Consider the following 20,987-nt stretch of genomic DNA (forward strand, 5'->3'; position numbering starts at 1 on the left):
GAGGGTTAGCTATTTTTAAAGTGTGTTACCAATAACTAAAAACCTCATCAGTGCTTCTTATTTTCCAGCATGGCCAACCATACAGTGGCTAGAGTGCTGGAGTCGGGAAAGCGCCTTAGAATTCATCTGGTCTAGCCCCTCATTTGACAAATGAGGAAGCCAAGACTCAGAGAAGTGGTCAACGAAGCTAAGAGTAGACCCCCAGGTTTCTTAACTCTTAGTGACCTACTCTCTTGGTCATACAGAATCCCTGAATGTTAGACCGGCAAAGGGCCTTAGACTCAGCACAGTTTCTGGAACAGAAGAAGGGCTTAAAAACTACTTATTGTGGATGAGGAAACTGAGGCCGAAGGAGAGGAAGTGACTTGTCAGATTGTATCTGTACATGATGGAAAGCCAGGCTTGGGATATCTGTGCCTTGATGCAGAATCATCGATCCAGCTTTCTTAGAAACTGTTCATGGAGCAAAGTGTCCCTGGTTTGAAACACCATCTGCCAGCAGGAGTTCTTTTGGGATGAATACCATAGTCCTGCTATACTAATAGTTACACTGTAAGAGAAAAGGGAAGGGACAGTCTCTTGTTTCTTCTGGCCCCGTGCCTTCCTTCTCACCCCATGGCTCCACTGTCCATGCAGCATTGTCACCCTGGGGCCATCTGCTTCCTGTGTATCTTTGAGCAAGCCAGGGAACTGACCTCAGAAACAGAAGTAGGCATCCTGAAGGAAACCGTGGATACTGCCATTCTTGTCCTGCGGTTTTCCTCTGATTGGCCAGGCAGGGGAGCAGGCAGCAGATGGCTTTCACGTGTTTTTCAATCTGCCTTGAGTAACTTTCAGGCATCTCTGCGGGGTTGTGTTTGGGGTTTCTTCCCCTCTTCAACCCTGAACCATTTCTACCTTACCTCCCGTTGTCTGTATCTTCTTCATGCTGATATTTCAACTCGGTTTTTGAAGACAGTTAATTCCACAATTCCAGTCCCCAAATTTTCTCTACCTTTGGTTTTTATTTTGTACAAGCCTGGGCTTTCTAAACTGTCCCTCCTAGGCTACTGAGTAACCACTGCATTTCAATTTCCCAGCATCAATAGAAGTCATGGGTTCCAAGAATACCTTTTACCAAAATATGTTCCCTCTTGCAAATAAACTGTTCTGTACCTTTCCCCCTATTCTGTGTCAGAAGCTCTCACAACATGAAAGGCCTAAGGCAACTCTGGGGGATGTGGGGGGGTGAGTTTTCACTTCCCCCTCCTTTTTTTAAAGTTAAACATATTATTGAAAATTTTTCTAGGTAAAGAATATAGGAGACTGCTTTTAAAAATCTCCAAATACAGAGGATTTTTTAAATGAGCTTATACTGGCATTGTAAAGCTGACTGAAGTCCTAGTCAGGCAAAACAAACATTTCTTTTTGTGTGTATCTTACAGATTTAATATGCAAGTCAAGTGGCTAAAACAACATTTAGTTATGCATTCCAGCATCTAGAAGAGGGGCTTTTAACCTGGGGTGTATAGATCTCCAGGGTTTCGTGGATAGATTTTGGGGTCAATGAACTTGGGTAGAATAAAACTGCATCTTTATTTCACTAACCTCTACCAGAAATTGAAGATTTCCTTGACTTATTTAAAAGCATTATTCTGAGGAGTCCACAGACATCTCTAGTCTACCAGTGGAGTCTGTGGCACTCCCATGGTCTCTAAGAACTTGGTTTTAGGTGGCTAAAACATGATCAGAGGAGATGGTTTTCTTAGACTTCAGTGAATGGCCTGATGTTACAAATGTTTCAGTGCTCTGTCCCAACTTGGGGATGCTGTCCTTGAAAGTTGATTAGCAATCATTTTTGGTTTTGTTTTTTTTTTTCACTCTCTTGGCCAGTATGTATTTAACTCCTGAAGAGGAAAACTGGGTCAGTGTGCTATGTAACACCCTGCAAACCATGACTTCCTATCTGATTGAAGCCTACTATTGAGAATGTCTTAGAAAAGAGTTTTGTTAGAAGAAGGAAAGAGAAACAGAGACCCTTAAATGTATAACCATTAGTCCCCAAAGATAGATTTGATGCTCAGTGTCTCTTTTCCTCTCTCTCTGACTCTCTCTTTCGTTCTATCTCTTTGTCCCTCTCCATCTACCTCCTCTCTTTGTCTCTCTCTCTTTCCTCCCTTTTCCATTCCTCGGGAAAAAGCCTTTCCTGATGCCCCTTAATGCTAGTGCCCTCCCTCTGCTGATTGCCCTCATTACATCCTGTTTATAGATTGTTTGTACATAATTGTTTGCATGTTGTCCCCCTCATTAGACTGTGAGCTTGTTGAGAGCAGGGACTGTCTTTTCCTTTCTTTGAATACCTGGTGCTTAGTCCAGTGCCTGGCACGTAGTAGGTGCTTAATAAATGCTTGTTGACTGACTGACTTCTCTCCCTCCATCTTCCATCTCCTTAGCCACCTGACCCACTAGTTTCTCAGATAAATCTTTACTATTTTAATCTTTCAATACCCTCTCTCCTGGTAAGATAAGGTCAAAACCTCCTGGGTCTTTCTTTCCTCTGGTCATACTATTCCTCTTCTTTCCATCTTCTTTCCCCTTTGTTTCTTCAAGTCTCTATCAGATGTAGACCTCATCACCCATGTCCTCCTGGAGGAGAATATTAAATCTGCCCTCTCCTTGGAGGAGCTCCCTTCACTAATGGCATCTGCATCTCCAAACTTTCTTCAAAATCCATCCTTCTCACAGCCGCCAAACTAAATTTCCTAAGTATATAAGTCTGGTCACATTCCCTACATTCCAGCCCAACTGGACTACTAGTTGTTCCCATATTCATCCTGCCCTTTCCCCTCTCCGTGCATTTGCCTAGGGTGCACTCCCTCCTGTTGAAATCCTCCTCTTCAAGGCCTAGGTCATGGGCTCCTCCATGAAATCCTCCTCTTCAAGGCCTAGGTTATGGGCTTCTCCATGAAATCCTGCTCTTCAAGGCCTAGATCATGGACTCCTCCATGAAATCTTTCTCTGCAAGGCCTAGATCATGGACTCCTCCATGAAATCCTCCTCTTCAAGGCCTAGATCATGGACTCCTGCATGAAATCTTTCTCTGCAAGGCCTAGGTCATGTTGTTGTTATTGTTCAGTCATATCAGTCTTCGTGACCCTATTTGGGGTTTTGTTGGCAGAGATACTAGAGTGGTTTACCATTTCCTTCTCCAACTATAGTTTTATTTATTTGGTTCAATATTTCCCAATTAACATTTTAATCTGGTTCAGTCTACATTGAGATTGTTGTAGGCTCCATGTGGCCCACTGGCTGCCTGTTTGACACCTCTGGTATAGTGGGTAGAATACAGGACTTGGGTTCAGATCTTGCCTCAGATATTTACTAGTTGTGTGATTCTAGGAAAGTCACTTAATCTTTCAGCCTCAGTTTCCTGACCTCTATCATGGAGAGAATAACAGCACCTACCTCCCAGGGTTGTTGTGAAAAACAAATGAGACAATATGGGTAAAACTCTTTGCAAACCTTAAAGAGCTTATATAAAGCTGGATGTTATTACTTTATTGATTTTAATTAATGTTAAATTAATGCTATTATTATTAAAACATTTTGTAAACCTAAAAGTTCTATATAAATGCTCTTATTGGGGAAGCTAGGTGGTACAGTGGATAGAGCACCGGCCCTGAAGTCAGGAGGACCTGAGTTCAAATCTGACCTCAGATCAAACACTTGACACTTACTAGCTGTGTGACCCTGGGCAAGTCACTTAACCCCAATTGCCTAAAAAGAAAAAAATAATGAAAAAATTTAAAAAATAAATGCTCTTATTATTTCTTGCTCAAACTCCTCATTTTCCCGTGCAGATGAGGCAACTTCGTTCCAGAAAGTGACATTTCAGGTCACAGACTTATTTCTGGTTGGTCCCTAGACCTGTGATGTCACTGGTGTGAGGAATTCCCAGTATGGAAACTCCCCTTCCAATACCAATGCAAATATGTAATTTCTCTGTAACTTAGAGTCTTACAGGGTTGCCTAGAGCACTGAAAGGGTGATCAACTTGCCCATGGTCACACAGTTAGTGTATGTTAGAGGTAGTACTTGCACCCAAGTCTTCCTTCCTCCAAGGTTTCTCTGTTCATTATGCCATGCTGCCTTTCATTTGTCCATATAGTCTTTCCAAATAGTCTGGGAACCCCAAATGCAAATTCATCTCAGACATAAGTTTTAAAAATGTATTTATTTCAAACATTAAAAAATAGTTTTTTAAATGAAAATAAAAACAGCAGATAGAACATATATTGAAAAGGTATCCTATTGATACAGAAAATAACCTTTGGTAAATGCTTTCAGGAAATCAGGTCGACAGTTGAGAAATCTTACTTCTGTTGACAAAATCACATACAGTTGAGGTATTTTGCAAAAACAAGCCAGTGATTTACATTCAGGTAAATTCTGTAGCATTAGTCGCCTTGCCACCTTCTAGAATTCTCCAATGTGGAGCAGGCTTATTTCTCTAGTAGCATCTTAGCTTGAACCAACATTCATGAAACTGAGAATGTCCCTTAATTAATGTTAATGTTACCATAGAAACCCTGGATGGCTGGCTCCCAGCCACCCCAAGGATGTGACGCAAAGATTGACATTAGCTAATTAGAAGAGACATCTGCTTTGAGTGCTATGCTCAGGGCTCTCCCCAGCCCTCCAAACCTCCCACCCCACCTTCTCTAGAAACTGTTACAAACTTTCCAGAAGCCCTACATTTTGGTCATTGACCTGAGTAGAAAACCAGGGTCCCATACTCTTGCTCAAAATCACCATCCTCGGTTTTCATCATTTCTCCAAAGTGAAATGTCTTCAGACTGTCTCCAGCCTCCAAAACACTGCATACACCTGAAGCATGGCTTTAGGTCAGGAAACACAGATACAGGCTGACTCAGTGTGAAAGAGGAAGAGGATGAGGTTCTGGAATGCTCCCTGAGGAATTCGGAAACCATGACCCTTCTCATCAGGGAATGGGAGATGCTACCAGCCATAGCTACCTAGCCATCAGTCCTACCTGCAATCCATGCTCTGGCTGAGATGGCCCAGATTCTCCAATATGTACAAGGAAATTTGGGATTAGGTTATTGACAGTTGTCCATTTCCCACAGGCACAGAAGTGGCTGAAATACAGTATGAGTTCTGGTGCCCCAAAGCCTTATTGAGTATACAAGGAGCATGGTAGATCTGTCCTATGACCTAGTAAACCTGCCAGTGCAAAGCAGGGGTGGGGAATGGGTCACAGACACCAGAAAAGGTTGAAGCTTGGGAGAGGCAGGTTGAGTTAAATAGTTTTCTCCCACACTCCCTGTCTCTCGTCACTTTATTTGGTACCCCACTCCAAGTCTGAATCTCAACTCCTCCACTGGGTTTTCTACTTCCATCTCAAATCGTTGGATTTAGGCACATCAAAGAGACCCTGATGTTTACCTGGCCTGAATTTTTGATTTATCCTTACCTGGATCCTGTCTCAGGCCGCGATTCTCTTCCCTAAGAGATGCACACTCCTTCCCACCCTACTAGTGCTTGTTTTCATCAGAGACACAATTTTCCCTTCTCTTCCAGGATGCTTCTGACAATTTGTCCCTGGCAAATGAACTCATAAATTCATTGCTGTGCTTTAGCGAAAAGGACTCTCTGAGGGTTACTAATGGCGAGATGGACCCAGCATTGCTCAAAACACATTCTTTGGTGTTTCTCATTCCAATAAGCCTCAAGGCTGCACAACAATTTCAATACAAACATCGTACAGACAGGGGTTTCCAATTCTTCATAGTCAAAAGAGTAAGTGGATATTCTTGTCATGCTGGCTTTTACTATAAATGTACATGTCTAGCAACTATGCAGATGGCTGCTGATGTTGAGTCCCTAGCACCATCATCACGGATGAAGGCCAACACAAGAAGATAAGGTTTGGGTCAAAATGGCCTCCCATGGATTAAAGTCAATAGTCAGTCAAGATGAAGGAGAATCTTAGTGCTGGCTTAGGACTTCAAATCATACATTTGCAGAGTTAAAAGTGACCTCAAAAGTTGTCTAGCCAAATCCCAATCCGAAGCAAGAGCCCTTTTATGCAGTCCACACCTAGTGGTCATCCAGTGTCTGCTTGAGCTCCTGTAGTGGTGGGGAATTTGCCACCTCTTAAGACGATCTGGAGTAGTTCTTTCTCAGGGAAGGGATAGGACTCAAAAAAGAAGGTTCAAACTGACTTATGCTTCTTTTATCCTAGCTTACTGAGAGAGATTCAGAAAGACAGAGAGACAGGAAAACAAAGGCAGAAGCAGAGGGTTGGGGAGTGCTCTTTGGTTAGTAAAAAAAAAAAAATAACAAAAAACAAACCTTCAGGGTTACAGTAATCCTGAGAGCAATCATCATTTTGAGATCAAAGCTTGCTGGCTCTCAGAGATAATGAGTTATCTGAATTTCACATCTCAGTCGAACTTGGCTCAGCTTGAGTTTGTTAAGCTTGTATGTGGGCAAAAAGGAAAAAAAAACCTTTCAAATACTTCAAGAACTGCAAGGCACAGAACGATCCTTTGTAAGGCAGATGCTTATTTTGAAGTTTCCTCTGAGCACTATTTCTGCTGTGCTCAGGTCCCAGAAACCTTTATGAAACTTCAGATAACATTAAAAAAAAAATTTAAAAACCACCCATCAACCAACCAACCTTAAAAAACCTGCTTGATGCTATTGTGAATTAAGATTCACTGCCTAGCCAGCAACAGGCTTTCGAAAGTTCACAGTTTAAGCCAGCTTTGCAAATAAGCCTTGGACATCACAAAACTTAGAGCTGGAAGGGACCTTGGTTAGCAACACTGCCTTGTCCAACTTCTCCCGTTATCAGACCCATTTTACAGATGTGCTAACTGAAGTGCAAAGAGTGAACGCATTTTGACTAACATCACCTAGTTAATTAGCGGCAGGGCCAGGACAAAAGCCAGGTCTCCTGGTTCTACAGGCTAACCTTCTGGCCAACCTGCCCCCTTAGCCAGTGCCAATCACAACAAAGTGTTCAGGGCAAATAGCGAAATGATGTGATTTTTGCTTTTGTTTTTCTTACCTACCTTTTCTTAGAGAAGAGGGTAGCCGGGCAAACTTGGGGTGGGGAGAAGGTGAATATGGAACACTTGACTGAAAGGATAAATTAGAGAAGCATTAAAAAGGTGGTAGAGGTGGGAAGAGAGATAACGAATTTTCCTATGAGCCTTTTCTGGCCCAAAGAACTCTAATCATTCCAAGTGACGAGGTGTTTTTCCATTGACCGTTCTTAGCAATTGTGTCATATTTATATCATAACATTTTCTACCAGACAAATCCACTATCATTTCTTCCATCCTTTCCAGGGATGAAGGTGCAACATAGAAGAGTAAAACAGAAGTCCAGATACCTGGCTCTGAATTTCTGCTCTGCCACTAATAAGTTTTGTGATCTTAGGTAGATCTCTTGGCCTCAGTTCCCTCATCTATAAAATAACACAGATTGAACTAGATGAACTCTAAGGTCTCTCTCAATTTGAAGATTCTGTGATCTAATTCTAATGGGTAATTCTAGGGCAAAGGAGAGGAGGGATTTCTGTGGGCTTTTAAAGTAAATTCATCAAAAACAAAATAATACTAGAATCCTTCCTCTTGAGAGAGGGAGAGTATAAGGGAAAGAGGAAAAAAATGTTTTCTTCCTCCTTCTTCTTTTTTACTTGGCTCAGCTGTACAAAGTTATTGTGCTTTTAGCTTGAGTTATTTATACACAGACCCTATTCTAATATCGGATGTTCTTCCTCTCAAAGAAAAAGAAAGTTAACATGCTTAAAAAAAGCTAAATAAAAACTACATTCTTGCTTATTCTTTTCTTTTCACATCCCTATTCACATAAATATTGTCTCCCTGCTTACTTGAGTTCAGTTCAAAACAAAACAAAACATAAAACTGTAGTAAAAATGAGACTTCATGCTTCACATGAAAGGGAGCCATATGCTTAAGTGAACTGGAAGGAAAGGATACTGCCACATCCTAGCTGCCATTAAGTGGAAAAAAGATAGCCTCTGTTCCTCGTATGAGGGGTGGGGTGGGGGTGGAACACTGTGAACCAAAGAGTTGTAGGACCTTGGGCAAGTCTCTGGGCCTCGGTTTCCTCATCTGTAAAATGAGGATGTTGGACTACAGAGAGGGCAAGGAAAGGCTTTCAGATACTTAGTAGGTGTGTTTTATATACAGTGTATGTGTGTATATACATATACATATGGTAAAAGTAGGGTGTGTGTGTGTGCGTGTGAGCATGTGTGCTCGTGTTAACGTGGGGAAGGGTGTTATTTTAAAATTTGGTCCTAAGAGATAGCACCATTTACATCTCAACATTTACCATCTCAACAGTATTCATGGGAAAAGAAGGTAGCATCTTGAGAAGAAAAAAAAACCAGCAAGGAAGAAACTGAAAGAGGGCGGTAGGCCTAGAAAAGCTGAATTTCTTCAACAACTCTTCTACCAAGAACCTTGGTAGGATGGTGAAAAGTGTGTATTGGGCAAGAACATATGCCCACAGGAAGTGACAGGCTGGCAGATATGCTAGAAATTATTGTGTCCAGATGAGGAGAGGGATATGCCTTGAGGATGAGGGAATGTTGATGGTTGAGTCCAGACCATCAACAGCTTCTCTCTTTAGTCCTGTTGTTCTTAGGAACAAGCTGGCCCCTCATTCCCATCCTCCTCTGTGTCCTGTCAGGGGAGCATAGCCTTTTGGGCTCATGGCCCTCCATATGCATTTGTGTATGTCTCTTTCTCTGGGGTGGCTTACCAACCCAGTTACTCAGAGGATCATGAGACATGGTGGTTTTGAAATCCAACCACCTTTTCCTCCTGCTTGGTGGGAATCAATCCATTTGCTCCCAGAATACCATCTCCTCACTGCGTGAAGCCCTTCTTGGACCTAAAAAGCATTCTGGTTCTCTGAGGGAGCCCAGTTCAGCTTCCCCAGTGGAGCAATAAGTCAGGAGAAACCCAAAGCACCAGCCCCATCAGCAGGTAGACTGAAATGACATTGAGAAGCATCTTTCTTGATAGTTCATTCAGTCTTCCTTTGTGCCACAGAATTTGGCCTACCTGAAGCCCAAATGCTCCATGCATGTTTGGGTCTACCTCGGGAAAAAATAGTCTCTGTTGGTAATGTCGTAAGGACTCTGGAGGTCCACGATGTCTTTCCCACTGTGCCCTGGGGCATTGGTAGGCTCAGAGCTACTGGCAGACTCTGATGGAGAGATGAAGGGAACCAGCACCGTGGTTGACTGGGGCTTCTCAGGGACCAACGGACCCAAAGAATATGGAGGGAGCACATTTGGCTTGCCTTCTTTCAAAGCTGTCAACTTCGACTTTTTTCTGTACCTTGATAATACATGCACACAAAGAGAAACAAAACAAGAAACCCAGATGGTTACATGTACTGACAAATCATTCTTCAGCAAGGCTGCTCCCCTACATCATGAAAAACATTTCTATCCGGACCACTTTGATGAGGCCAGACTCCCAGGTCAGATCATAACATCATAGATTTAGTGTTGAAAAGGAACCATGGAGACTACTGAGGTCAACCCCCTCATTTAACAGATGAGAAAACACAAAGAACTTAAGTGATTTGCCCAGGGCCATGCAACTAAAAAGTGCCTAAGGTGGGATGTGAACTCAGGTCTTCCTGACTCCCAGTCCAACACCCTCTCCACTACACCCAGCTGTCTATCAAAGGGATCCTAACTAAGTTTTTCATAGTGCTATCTGTTTCCAGAAGATCCTAAGTCAAAGGCCTCAGAAATACTTTAAAGAGCTGCTGATACATGTTTGATAATTGGGGGGAATATATATATATATATATATATATATATATATATGTATATATAATTTTTAAAAGTTGCTGTCTTTCAAAAATACCTCCTATGTATGGACAGTATCATCCTTCCAACCATACAGATGAGGAAACAGACAACCCCTGTGGTGCAGTTCTTGAGACTACAACTTCAATTCCTACACTCAGCACTGAAACTAATTTGAAAATAAGATGTATTCTTTTTACTAGAGTAGAAAATAAAATGGCACATCAGACAAATGAATACTGCCGCTGAAAAATAGCAGGCAAAGGTGTTTTTGGGAGTGAATAAATAGCAAGGAAGCACTGCGCCACTCCCTCCCTCTATAGCTCTCCTGCTTCTCCCTCCACTGATGTTCCTTCCTCCCTATCAACAATTGCATCTCTCAACACAGCCCATGGGAGATTTCATCTCCAGGCTCTCCAACTCTTGGGAGGCATATTGAGCTTCAACAGCTCCAACAGAGCCCTGCTGCGGGCACCATTTGGGCAAAAGTGACTCATTCAACAGGAAAGACAGTGTTCAACAGGAAAGAGATAGACATCTCTGTGATCACAGTTTCTGATGGAGTATTCAGCCCCCAGGGCCTCGTGCCAAACCTAAGTACCTGAGAAGAACAGTTTGGGAGTCAAAAGAAAGGTTTATTATCCACAACCCAAGGTCCTGCCGTATCTCAGTGATCTTGGGACAGATGACCTATGCTCTGGACAGTCCAGGCCCCTTGGTTTCCTTTCCTTCTGGATTTGGAACAAGAGAATCTGAGTTCAAATCTAGTTCTGCTACTTCCTGTCCACATGACCTCAAAAAGTCTCTGTACCTCTTAGTACCCTGTATACAGTAGGTTCTTAATAAAGGCTTGTTGAATTGGATTCAGTCTTAGTTACCTCATAGGTAACATCAGAGTAGGAGAACAAAATTATCTCTAAGGCACCTTTCAGCTATGAGTTCTATGATCCTACTGCTACTCATACTTTGACTACCCCTTGATTCCTTGATTCCTCTGAAGGTGGGCAAGGCAAGGAAGAACATAGCATCAGATTTAGAGCCGGAAGAGACCTTAAGGGCCATCCAGCCCAACCCCCTCATTTTTACAGATGAGAAAACTGAGGCATAAATGACTTGCCCAAGGTCATACAAACAGATAGTAAGAGGCAGAACAAGTATCCACCATGGTACTGCTCAGATCCAGTTCCACTGATCACAAATCCAAGTCATCTTTCCAATTTTCCAAGCTGAGATCTCTAATTTCAATTTATTCATCATTATAGGTTAGCTGCTTTGTTTGGGGGAACATGAGACCAGCACTCAAAACGAACAATGGAGATTTTTCTTGAGTTTCATTTCTCTATGCTATCTTTATCCACATTGCTACTTGGCCCTTAACCTGGGACTCAGAGAGAAAAATTTAATGGCGTCTGCAGTATCTTAGTGAGACTTCAATTCGCAGATGTTTCCCAATAGTAGAAATGAGCAGGGCCAATGGCTAGATGTTGTATCACAACCCTGAACAGATTATATCAACCTTCCTTGAGCTGTGCACTTACATACAGTGAATTTAACCTCTGTGGACTTCAGTCTTTCTATCTGCAAAATCCCTACCTTTCATCTTTTTAGGGATACTACAATGGATGCAGTAGACACAATATTTTTTTTTTTAGTTAGGCAATGGGGTTAAGTGACTTGCCCAGGGTCACACAGCTAGTAAGTGTTATGTGTCTGAGGTCACATTTGAACTCAGGTCCTCCTGATTCCAGGGCCGATGCTCTATCCACTTCGCCACCTAGCTGCCCCTGACACAATCTTAATTATGAAGTAGCATTATAATCTATACATACTACGTGCACATGTAGGTGTGTATGTATGTATGTGTGTATATATGTGTAGGGAAGCTCTTACCTAATAGAAATTAATCAATCCCAGATAAGTTTGCTGTAAAGCAGATTCTAGAGGTGGTGTGGTATAATGAAAAGAGAACCTGAATTGAAGTCAGGAGAGATCCAGATTCAAATCCCAGACCACATGTACCAGCAGGAATGCACAGCAAGATGTCCAGATAGCTTAAGGGCAGGAATGGAGCCAGTTCAAACCAGCTCTTAAAAGCAGATTGTTACATTTTCAGTCTGCGCATTTATGCCTCAGAAATGGGCAAATGCTACAAATCCGGGCTTGATTTGTTTTCCACACTTAAGAGAGGGATGGAAAAAATGATGAGAATGCAAATTAAACTTCAAGGTATGTCATGGCAACACCTTTGCAGAGAGCCAGTTGTGAAACACTTACCAACACCACAACCCTACATGCTTACTAGACCTAGGATTTCATTGATAGAGGTCACTCCCAGAAAAGGAAAGTCCCTCCACCGAGGCAGGTCACCACTCTCTGCAACATATACCAGAGTTGCCTGGTACACTGACAGGTTAAATAACTTGCCCAGAGCCAGTATGTGTCAGGTGAGAGCCTCCTAAGTTGTGTGACTTATGCAAAACATTACAGGATTTCTCTGAGCCTCAGTTTCTTCGTCCGTATGATGAAATAAAACCTATTGTGAAGTTCAAGTAGCTAGTAATTATTTAACACTTCAAGGTTTGCGAAGTGCTTTACAAATATGATCTCATTTTATCCTCACAACAAGCCTAGGAGGAAGGTATAATTATTATCTTCATTTTATAGACCAGGAAACTGAGGTAGACTGAATTTAAGTGACTTGCCTAGGATCACACAACTAGTAAGCATCTGAGATAGGATTCGAATTCAGATCTTCTTGACTCGGAACCCAACGTTACACCACTTAACTGTCTTATGATCACAAATGAGATCATGTATGCCAGGTTCTTTGCAAACCTTAAAAAGTGCTCTTGGAATGTCAACTGTTAATATTTTCCTTGGATGGGGGGAGATGGAGACAATGGTCTGTGTGAAAAAAAAATCCCACTTTAGAATTGCCTAATAATAATGGCTGAAAAACTTCATCCCTAGGGAACCTATCATCTGGCAATTAGGCTTTCTGTACCAAGCTAGGACCAGTCTGTGGGCAACACGATCACTATGGCCACATCTACTCTACAGCTAGATGACACAGTGAATAGAGCACTGGGTCTGGAGTCAGGAAGGCTTGAGTTCAAATCCAGCCTCAGACATTCCCTAGCTGTGTGACCCTGGGCAAATCACTTACCCTCTGTCTGCCTCAGTTTCCTCATCTGTAAAATGAGGATAATAGCACCACCTCCCTCACAAGGTTTTTGTGAGGACAAGATGATATAATATTTATAAAGCACTTAGGGCAGTACCTGGCACATGGCCTATAAATGCTTATTCCCTTCCCTTTCCTTCCCCTTAAACCTATCCTTTTCTGAACTTTCTTATCTCTGCCAATGATACCACCGCCCTTCCAATCACCCCTGTGGATTGCTTTCCCAATTGCTGAAACCTATTCTGATCCTGCCCATGTTTCCCAATGGGCTCAGTACTCTTTTTTTTTTTTTCTTTAAGATGAGGTCTGTATCTCACCTAGGCTGGGAGTGCAGTGGGGACTCCCAAACCTGAGCCCACTGTTGATCAGCACAGAAGCTTTAACCCTCTCTGTTTCCAACATAGACCAGTGAATCACCCACTTGTGTCCACATGTTCCCCGGGGGCAGGGTGAAGAGCTCCCCATCCTGGGACGGGGCTTAGTAATGACAACCAACTGGCTTTAGCCCAACTGAAGTTCAGAACTCCCAGACTCAGCTAATGGCCTCTTCTAATAGCAGCGATTTTCAAGCATGGGCCAGCACACTAGGGGATGTGGGAATCAAAGAACACCAGTTCAAATTCCAACTTTGCTGCTAATGTCTTTGGTCAAGCCTCCCTTCACCTCCCTTGACCTTGATTTTCTCACCCCAAAAATGGCAGGGTGGGGTAGGGGGTGGACCAGATGGCCTCAAGATTCCTTCTATTTTTAAATGTACAATGTTATTATATATTCTCCAGGAGAACAGTAATCAAAGGGCACGAACAGACGATTGTGAAGCAAGAGATAAAAATTGTCAATAAACACTTTTAAAACTGTTTAAATTCTCTAATATCAAAACGATTTAAATGAAATTTAAACAACTTTAAGATACCATCCTTTATTTTTGTGGGGCAGAGGGGTTCAGACCTGTGATTTCATTGGTTTAGAGAACTCCCAGTGTTAAAATTCCTTTCACCAATGCAGATGAGCAAATGATCTAAAACTTAGAGTGCTCAGAAAGCACTAAGAGATCAGTGATTTGTCCAGAGCCACATGAGAGGTTTCAATTCAACTCAGTTCTACAGAGGCAGGAACTAGGTCTTTCTGATTCTAAGACCAGGCCTCTATCCGCTAAACCTTACACCCAGCAAACTACCAAAAATAACTAAAAGCAATAAAATTCCATTGCGATGGGCAGTGGGCAAACAGGTGCCCTATTGTATTGTTGAGAGGACTTAATTGCTGTAAGCCTTTTGGAGGCCAATCTGGCAGTATTCTAACCAAAATGCTGACCTGGTCCTTCCCCTTAACTCAACAATCCTATTAGTTCATGGGATTTAGAGCTGGGAGGAATTTTAACAATCATCCAGTTCACAGCGGTTAAAGTCATGGCCCATTGGTTTCAAGCGGCCTACAAAATTCCCAAATGCCATGCAAGCCAGATTAAAATGTCATTTGGAATTATTTCCATCAATGAGAACATATTTAAACAAAATAAATAAAGGTACAATACAACACAGATAATATTAATTTCTACTAACGTAGTAAGTCACATAGTAAGTGCTAGAACTAGTATTCTAACCCTGACCCAGATTCAAAGATCTTTCCATTAAGCCGTAGTTGCTTCTTATTGCTGGAATTATATTGGAGAAGAAACATACACATAAACAAGATTTTTTGGGGGGGGTGTATTCGCTAAGTGCTTTATAAATATTATATCATCTTATCCTCACAACAACCCTGTGAGGGAGGTGGTGCTATTATCCCCATTTTACTGATAAGGAAACTGAGGCAGACAGAGGGTAAGTGATTTGCCCAGGGTCACACAGCTAGGGAATGTCTGAGGCTGGATTTGAACTCCAGTCTTCCTGAGTCTAGGCCCAGTGCTCTATCCACTGTGTCATCTGGCTATTAAACAGGTGTGGGCATAGTTACTGTCACCCACAGACCAGTCATAGCTTGGTACAGAAAGCCTGATTGACAGATGATAGGTACCCAAAGGATGAAATTTTTCAACCGTTATTATTCTGCAGTATGATGTATTAACATCATAAAAGTTATCAGTTCAACTTAATTTTTCTCCTAATGAATTGTCAAGTTCTTTTGGCAAGACAGGGATATTGTTGCCTAAAAGGACAGAGGAATCTATCTATATTAATAAGCTTAATGTGAGAATTATAACCAGCACAGGACTAGCACCGAGAGAATGGGACTTTGCCTTAAAGGTATAGGGTATTATGGACAGCTAGGTGGCACACTGCATAGAGCACCAGCCCCAGGATTCAGGAAGACCTGAGTTCAAATCTAGCCACAGACACATAACACTTATTAGCTGTGTGACCCTGGGCAAGTCACTTAACCCCATTGCCTAGCCTCCCCTCCCCAAAAAAAGGTATAGGGTATTGAGGAGAATGAACTTTGAATGCGCTCATGATCAGATTGTCTTCTGTGCCTTTCCCCCTTCCCCCATCTTACTGTCCTCAGCACTGCTAACATCCTCTGTTTTTACCACAAACTTAAAAAAACAAAAATCTAATTATGGCTCTGGCCTCCAGACATAGGTTCCCATGAAAATCATACACAAAGCTAAGATAAAAGAAAGATGAATTTATTACATTTTTTTCCACTTGTTACTCAATTCTGTTTCTCAAATCACAAACAATAAATGTCCCCAAACCATCCTGTACTAATTTCTTTTTGGCCTCAAGCACACACCAATTTGCAGATTTCTAAAGTTAAATCAAGAGAACTGTAATTTTTCCTTAATGGTCATTCGTTTGTTAAATAAGCCAGGAAACTATGCTGAGCTAAGTTGTTTAGGGATTCAGAGTGAGTACAAAAACAAATACCTGTGTAAAAAGTGGAAAGGGATGGTTGAAAAGGAAATCCTGCTCTCCATATCGACGTCTGCACCACCTCTTCTTAAAAACACACTTACAAAATGAGAGCAAGGATGATTTGGTGTCTTTAGCATAAGTTTGACTATTCTGTCATCATGGCCCAGAACCTGATAACGATATTACTTTAAGATGGCCCAGTCATATGGGTATCAAGAATGCAAGTGGTACACAACCATCCCAGTGGGGGCCATCTTACCTCAAGATAATGCCAACGAAGAGAACCATTCCTAAGACCAGGCTTCCACCAGCTAGTAGGAATGTGTAGGGTGAATGACTAGAGCCAGGCACTGCAGAAGAGGGGGAGAGAAACAAAACACAGGTATACCTCATTTATGGCACTTCGCTTTTTTGCATTTTTTTTTAATTGAAGGTTTATGGCAACCCTGCATCAGTGCTATTTTTCCAACAGCATGTGTTCACATTGTGTTTCTATGTCACATTTTGGTAATTCTTGCAATATTTCAAACTTTACCCTTATTGTTATATCTGTTATGGTGATCTGTGATCAGTGATCTTTGATATTACTCTTATAATTGTTGTGGGGCCCCATGAACTTCATCCATATAAGAGAGCGAACCTAATCTACAAATGTTGTTTTATTAATCCAATTAATAACCCTACAATAGCCTCTAAGTTTTCACATGAAAGGAGGAGGATACATCAAACTTCACTGTTGTCTTATTTTAAGGAATTGCCACAGCCATCCCAGCCTTCAGCAGCCATCAATATCGAGGCATGAGCCTTCACAGCAAAAAGATTATGACTCAGTAAAGGCTCAGATGATGGTTAGCATTTTTTAGCAAAAAAGTATTTTAATTAAGATTATATATATTGGTTTTTTAGACATAATACTATTGCACACTTAAAAGACTACAGTATAGTGTAAATATAACTTTATATGCACTGGGAAACAAAAAAATTTGCGTTGCTTGCTTTACTGCCATGATCTGGAACTAAACATTTGGTATCTCCAAGGTACGCCCGTATATACATAGTATTCTAAGTTTTGAAGGAGCTATCTCATACGTAAACACAATGATGAAAGCTCACACATATAATAAAACTTAAATACAGGAAGGATACAGTACTCATCAGTGTGGAGCAACTCCCAGTGTAGAAATTCCTTCCACCAGTACAGATCATAACTAGTCTATAAATTACAAGGCTCTGAGGCTCAGGAGGGGTTAAAGAACTTGTCCAGGGACACACAACTAGTAACCAATCAATAAGCATTTATTAAGTGTCTACTACATGCCAGGCACTATGCTACATGCTGGGGATATAAACACAAAAGGGGCATCATCCTTGCCTGCAAGATGCTTATAATCTAGCAGTGATGTAAATAGTAGGTGGGGTTGGAAGCCATGCTTTCCCAACTCCCGGTCCTGTGCTCTCTCGACAATGACGACAACATTGCCCCTATCTGAGAGGCTGCCTGGTGCAGTGAGGAGAGGACTGAATTTGGAATCAAAGAATGTGGGTTCAAATTCTGGCTCTATTACTCATGTGAACTTGGGCAAGTAATAACCTCTCTGAATTTCAGTTTATTCATCTGCTGTAATGGATGAAATGCTAGGCGTGAGGTCCAGAAAAGCTCAAGTTCAAATCCTGCCTCAGAAATGTTCGAGCTGTGAGACCTTGGACAACTTACTTACCCTCATTATGCCACAATTTTCTCATCAGTAAAATGAGGGAGATAGATTTCGGGGTGGGGGGGGAACCTGCAGGCTCAAGGCCACATATGGCCCTCTAGGTCCCCAAGTGTAGCCCTTTGACTGATTTGGGCCACACTTGACCTAGAAGGCCACATGTGACCTTGAGGTTGCAAGTTCCTCACCTCTGGACTAGATCGTTCCTAAAATCTCTTCCAGTTTTAAATCTGTGATCCTATGAAATGTAGGTATTAGATTAGATACCTTTTAAAGACTCTTTCAGCTCCAAATAATCAATGCTATGACGATTATTCACATTTAATTAGCACTTGGAGGTTTATGAAGTTCTTTCATATAACTTCTTTAATTCCATTCTCCCAATAGCCCAAGAAATCTTGGAGGTTAGTAGTGAAATAGAACAAATATCATCATCTCCATTTTACAGAGAGGGAAACTAAGGCTCAGAGAAGTTAATGACTTTCCCAACATCACACAGCTGGTAAGTGATAACACAGATTCTCTTGTATTAATCTTTTAATTAATCCATTTTACAATTAATTAATTAATTTATTTAATCAGTCCATTAATCTTTCTACTATGCCATGTTATTGTTGTTGTTTAGTCATTTCTCAATTGTGTCCCATACTTTGTGACCCCATTTGGGACTTTCTTGGCAAAGACACTAGTTTGCCATGTCCTTCTCCAGCTTATTTTACAGATGAGGAAGCTGAGGCAAATGGAGTTAAGTGACTTGCCCAGGATCACCCAGCTATTAAGCCGTGGGGCTGGATCTGAACCCAGAAGGATGAGTCTTCCTGACTCCAGGGCCAGCACTCTACCTATTGCATAACCTAGTTGCACCCCCAAACCTCTCACTATGACATACTGCTTCTGAAAATTAAAAAAAACAACAACCACTCAGCACAAGTCCAACCATGTCTAGGCCAGCTTGGGCCTCTACGGAAGTGCTACCACTACCTTCTTTCATGGGTATTTGCATACCCATCCTCCCTACCAGTCATACAAAGCCGGATGGATCTCTCTGAGTTTTTAAAGTCTGACCACAGTCTTGTGCAGGCTAGTAAAGCAGCTGTTTTGAACAGATACCAAGTCTCCTCCTTAGGGCACAGATGTGGCTTTGAGAAGATCAATTCAACATAAACAACCCTTTACATCTGTATGACACTTTACAATATATAAAGAACTTTTTCACAGATACTCTGTGAGAATAGATAGGGCAAGTACCCTTATTTCCACTTTACAGATAAGGAAACTGAGGCACAGTTTCCAAGTTTGCTAGCTTCAGGGTGGATTACCTAAAGGAAGTTAGAGATATTTGGTTATGTTGTGCAGCTACGTGGTTGGAGTGCATGAAGTGGATGGAGTGTTGGTCCTGGAGGCAGGAGGACCTAAGTTCAAATCTGGCCTCAGACACTTCCTAGTTATGTGACCCTAGGCAAATCACCTAACCCTGTTTGCCTCAGTTTCTTCATCTGTTAAATGAGCTGGAGAAGGAAAGGGCAAACCATTGCAGTATCTTTGCCAAGAAAACCCCAAATGAGGTCACAAAGAATTGAACACAACTGAAAAATGACTAAACAACAATCTTTGTATATATACTACATATAGATACATATACACACATACATACATGTAAATGTATGTATATAACATGTGTTTATGTGTGGTACATATGTGTGCACATCTACACTGTGAGCTTCTCAGGAATGAACATTTTGCATAAACTTCTTATCAGCAGTCAGCTCTATCTCAGCTTCAAGTAATACAACACAGTTGGGAAGTGACTCTAGCGCATTTCTTAATAGTCTTTTCCAATTCAAACTCATCAGATTGGTTATCAACCCATTATTCAAAATTACTAAGATTTTTTCATATGCTCTTTCCATCCACAGCTTAACCCAGAGCTCCTAGAAACTAAACACTGGACTCGTTTTTGGTTAGGCAATGGGGTTAAGTGACTTGCCCAGGGTCACACAGCTAGTAAGTGTTACGTGTCTGAGGTCAGATTTGAACTCAGGTCCTCCTAAATCCAGTGCTGGTGCTCTATCCTTGCGCCCCCTAGCTGCCCCTGAACACTGGACTCTTACCTGGCAAAGTGTTAGCGATGCCTTCAGGGTTTTCTCGGGAAAGGCTTTCATTGTAGTCATCCGAGGTAGTAGGCACCTGAAAAAGACATTCCACAAATTCATTCATTCAGTGAGCATTTATTAACCACTTACTTTTCAAGGGCTCATAGCCTGGAGTCTATAAACTTGTTTATATTTTTTTATAATTGTATTTCAATATAGCAGGTTTTCTTTGTAATCCTATGTGTTTTTATCTTATGCATTTAAAAACATTATTCTAGGCTTCACCAGACACAAAGGTCCACAACACAATAAAGGTAAGAATCCTTGGCTCCTTATGCAACAGGTACTGGTGTTAGGTGGCTGGAAGATACAATGGAAGAAATATTGTTCTGGTCTCTTTCTGTTCTGGATATATCTATTCCAGGGGTGGGGAACCTGCGGCCTTGAGGCCACATGTGGCCCTCTAGGTCCTCAAGGGCCTCCACCCAAATGTGGCCTGGAGGCCACAGGTTCCCCACCTCTGATCTATCCTCTCTGCCTCTGAGATCTTATCTGCTTTGGGCGATCATTGCCTCCCAAGTCTACACCACCACCCTGGACCTGTTCTGTGAGCTTTAGTGCTATATTTCTAACTGCCTCCTTGACATGTATGCCTCCTCAAAAGCTTTCAGAACAGGAGTGTGCTGGAGCCAGCTCAAACCACTGGAAAGAGTTGATTGTTAAACATTCAGTGTGAGCAAATCAGCAAATGCTACAAATCAGGGCTTGATTTATTGTTGTGTTGATTGTCTAGACTTAAGAGAGTGATGGAGAGGGGCGGCTAGGTGGGGAAACGGAAAGAATGCTGGGCTTGGAGTCAGGAGAACTTGAGTTCTAATGTGACCTCAGTTACTTACTAGCTGTGTGACACTGGGCAAGTCACTTAACCCTGATTGTCTCAAAAAAAAAGTGATGGAGAAATTGTTAATAATGCAGATTAAACTTAAAAGTGTGTTAGGGGCAGCTAGGTGGCGAAGTGGATAGAGCACCGGCCCTGAAGTCAGGAGGAACTGAGTTCAAATCTGGCCTCAGACCAAACACTTGACACTTACTAGCTGTGTGACCCTGGGCAAGTCACTTAACCCCAATTGCCTAAAAAAACAAAAAAAAAACTTAAAAGCGTGTCATTTCTAATGTGGAAATGTGTTTAACATGATTACACATGTATAACCTATATCAGATTGCTTGCCATTTTAGGGAAGGGAGGGAGGGAGAAATATTTCGAACTCAAAT

The 20,987-nt window shown here is 41.8% G+C and overlaps 1 protein-coding gene across 2 annotated transcripts in view; it reads right to left on the reverse strand.

Moving 5' to 3' along the window:
* Positions 1-8,457: 8,457 nt before the first annotated feature.
* Positions 8,458-20,987, reverse strand: part of LOC114049654 (interleukin-6 receptor subunit alpha-like) — a 62,924-nt gene continuing 50,394 nt past the window's right edge. For both annotated transcript variants that reach the window (XM_027870932.1, XM_027870931.1), the window contains 3 exons: positions 19,734-19,809; positions 16,170-16,260; positions 8,458-9,386 (listed from right to left, as the gene is read on the reverse strand). In XM_027870932.1, coding sequence (XP_027726733.1) covers positions 9,140-9,386; positions 16,170-16,260; positions 19,734-19,809 — 414 coding nt within the window. In that variant the 3' untranslated portion in view covers positions 8,458-9,139. The remainder of the gene's footprint in view (positions 9,387-16,169; positions 16,261-19,733; positions 19,810-20,987) is intronic.

Source organism: Vombatus ursinus, unplaced genomic scaffold, assembly GCF_900497805.2.
Source record: "Vombatus ursinus unplaced genomic scaffold, bare-nosed wombat genome assembly UNPS02014798.1, whole genome shotgun sequence".
In the NCBI taxonomy this organism is placed as follows: Eukaryota; Metazoa; Chordata; class Mammalia; order Diprotodontia; family Vombatidae; genus Vombatus; species Vombatus ursinus.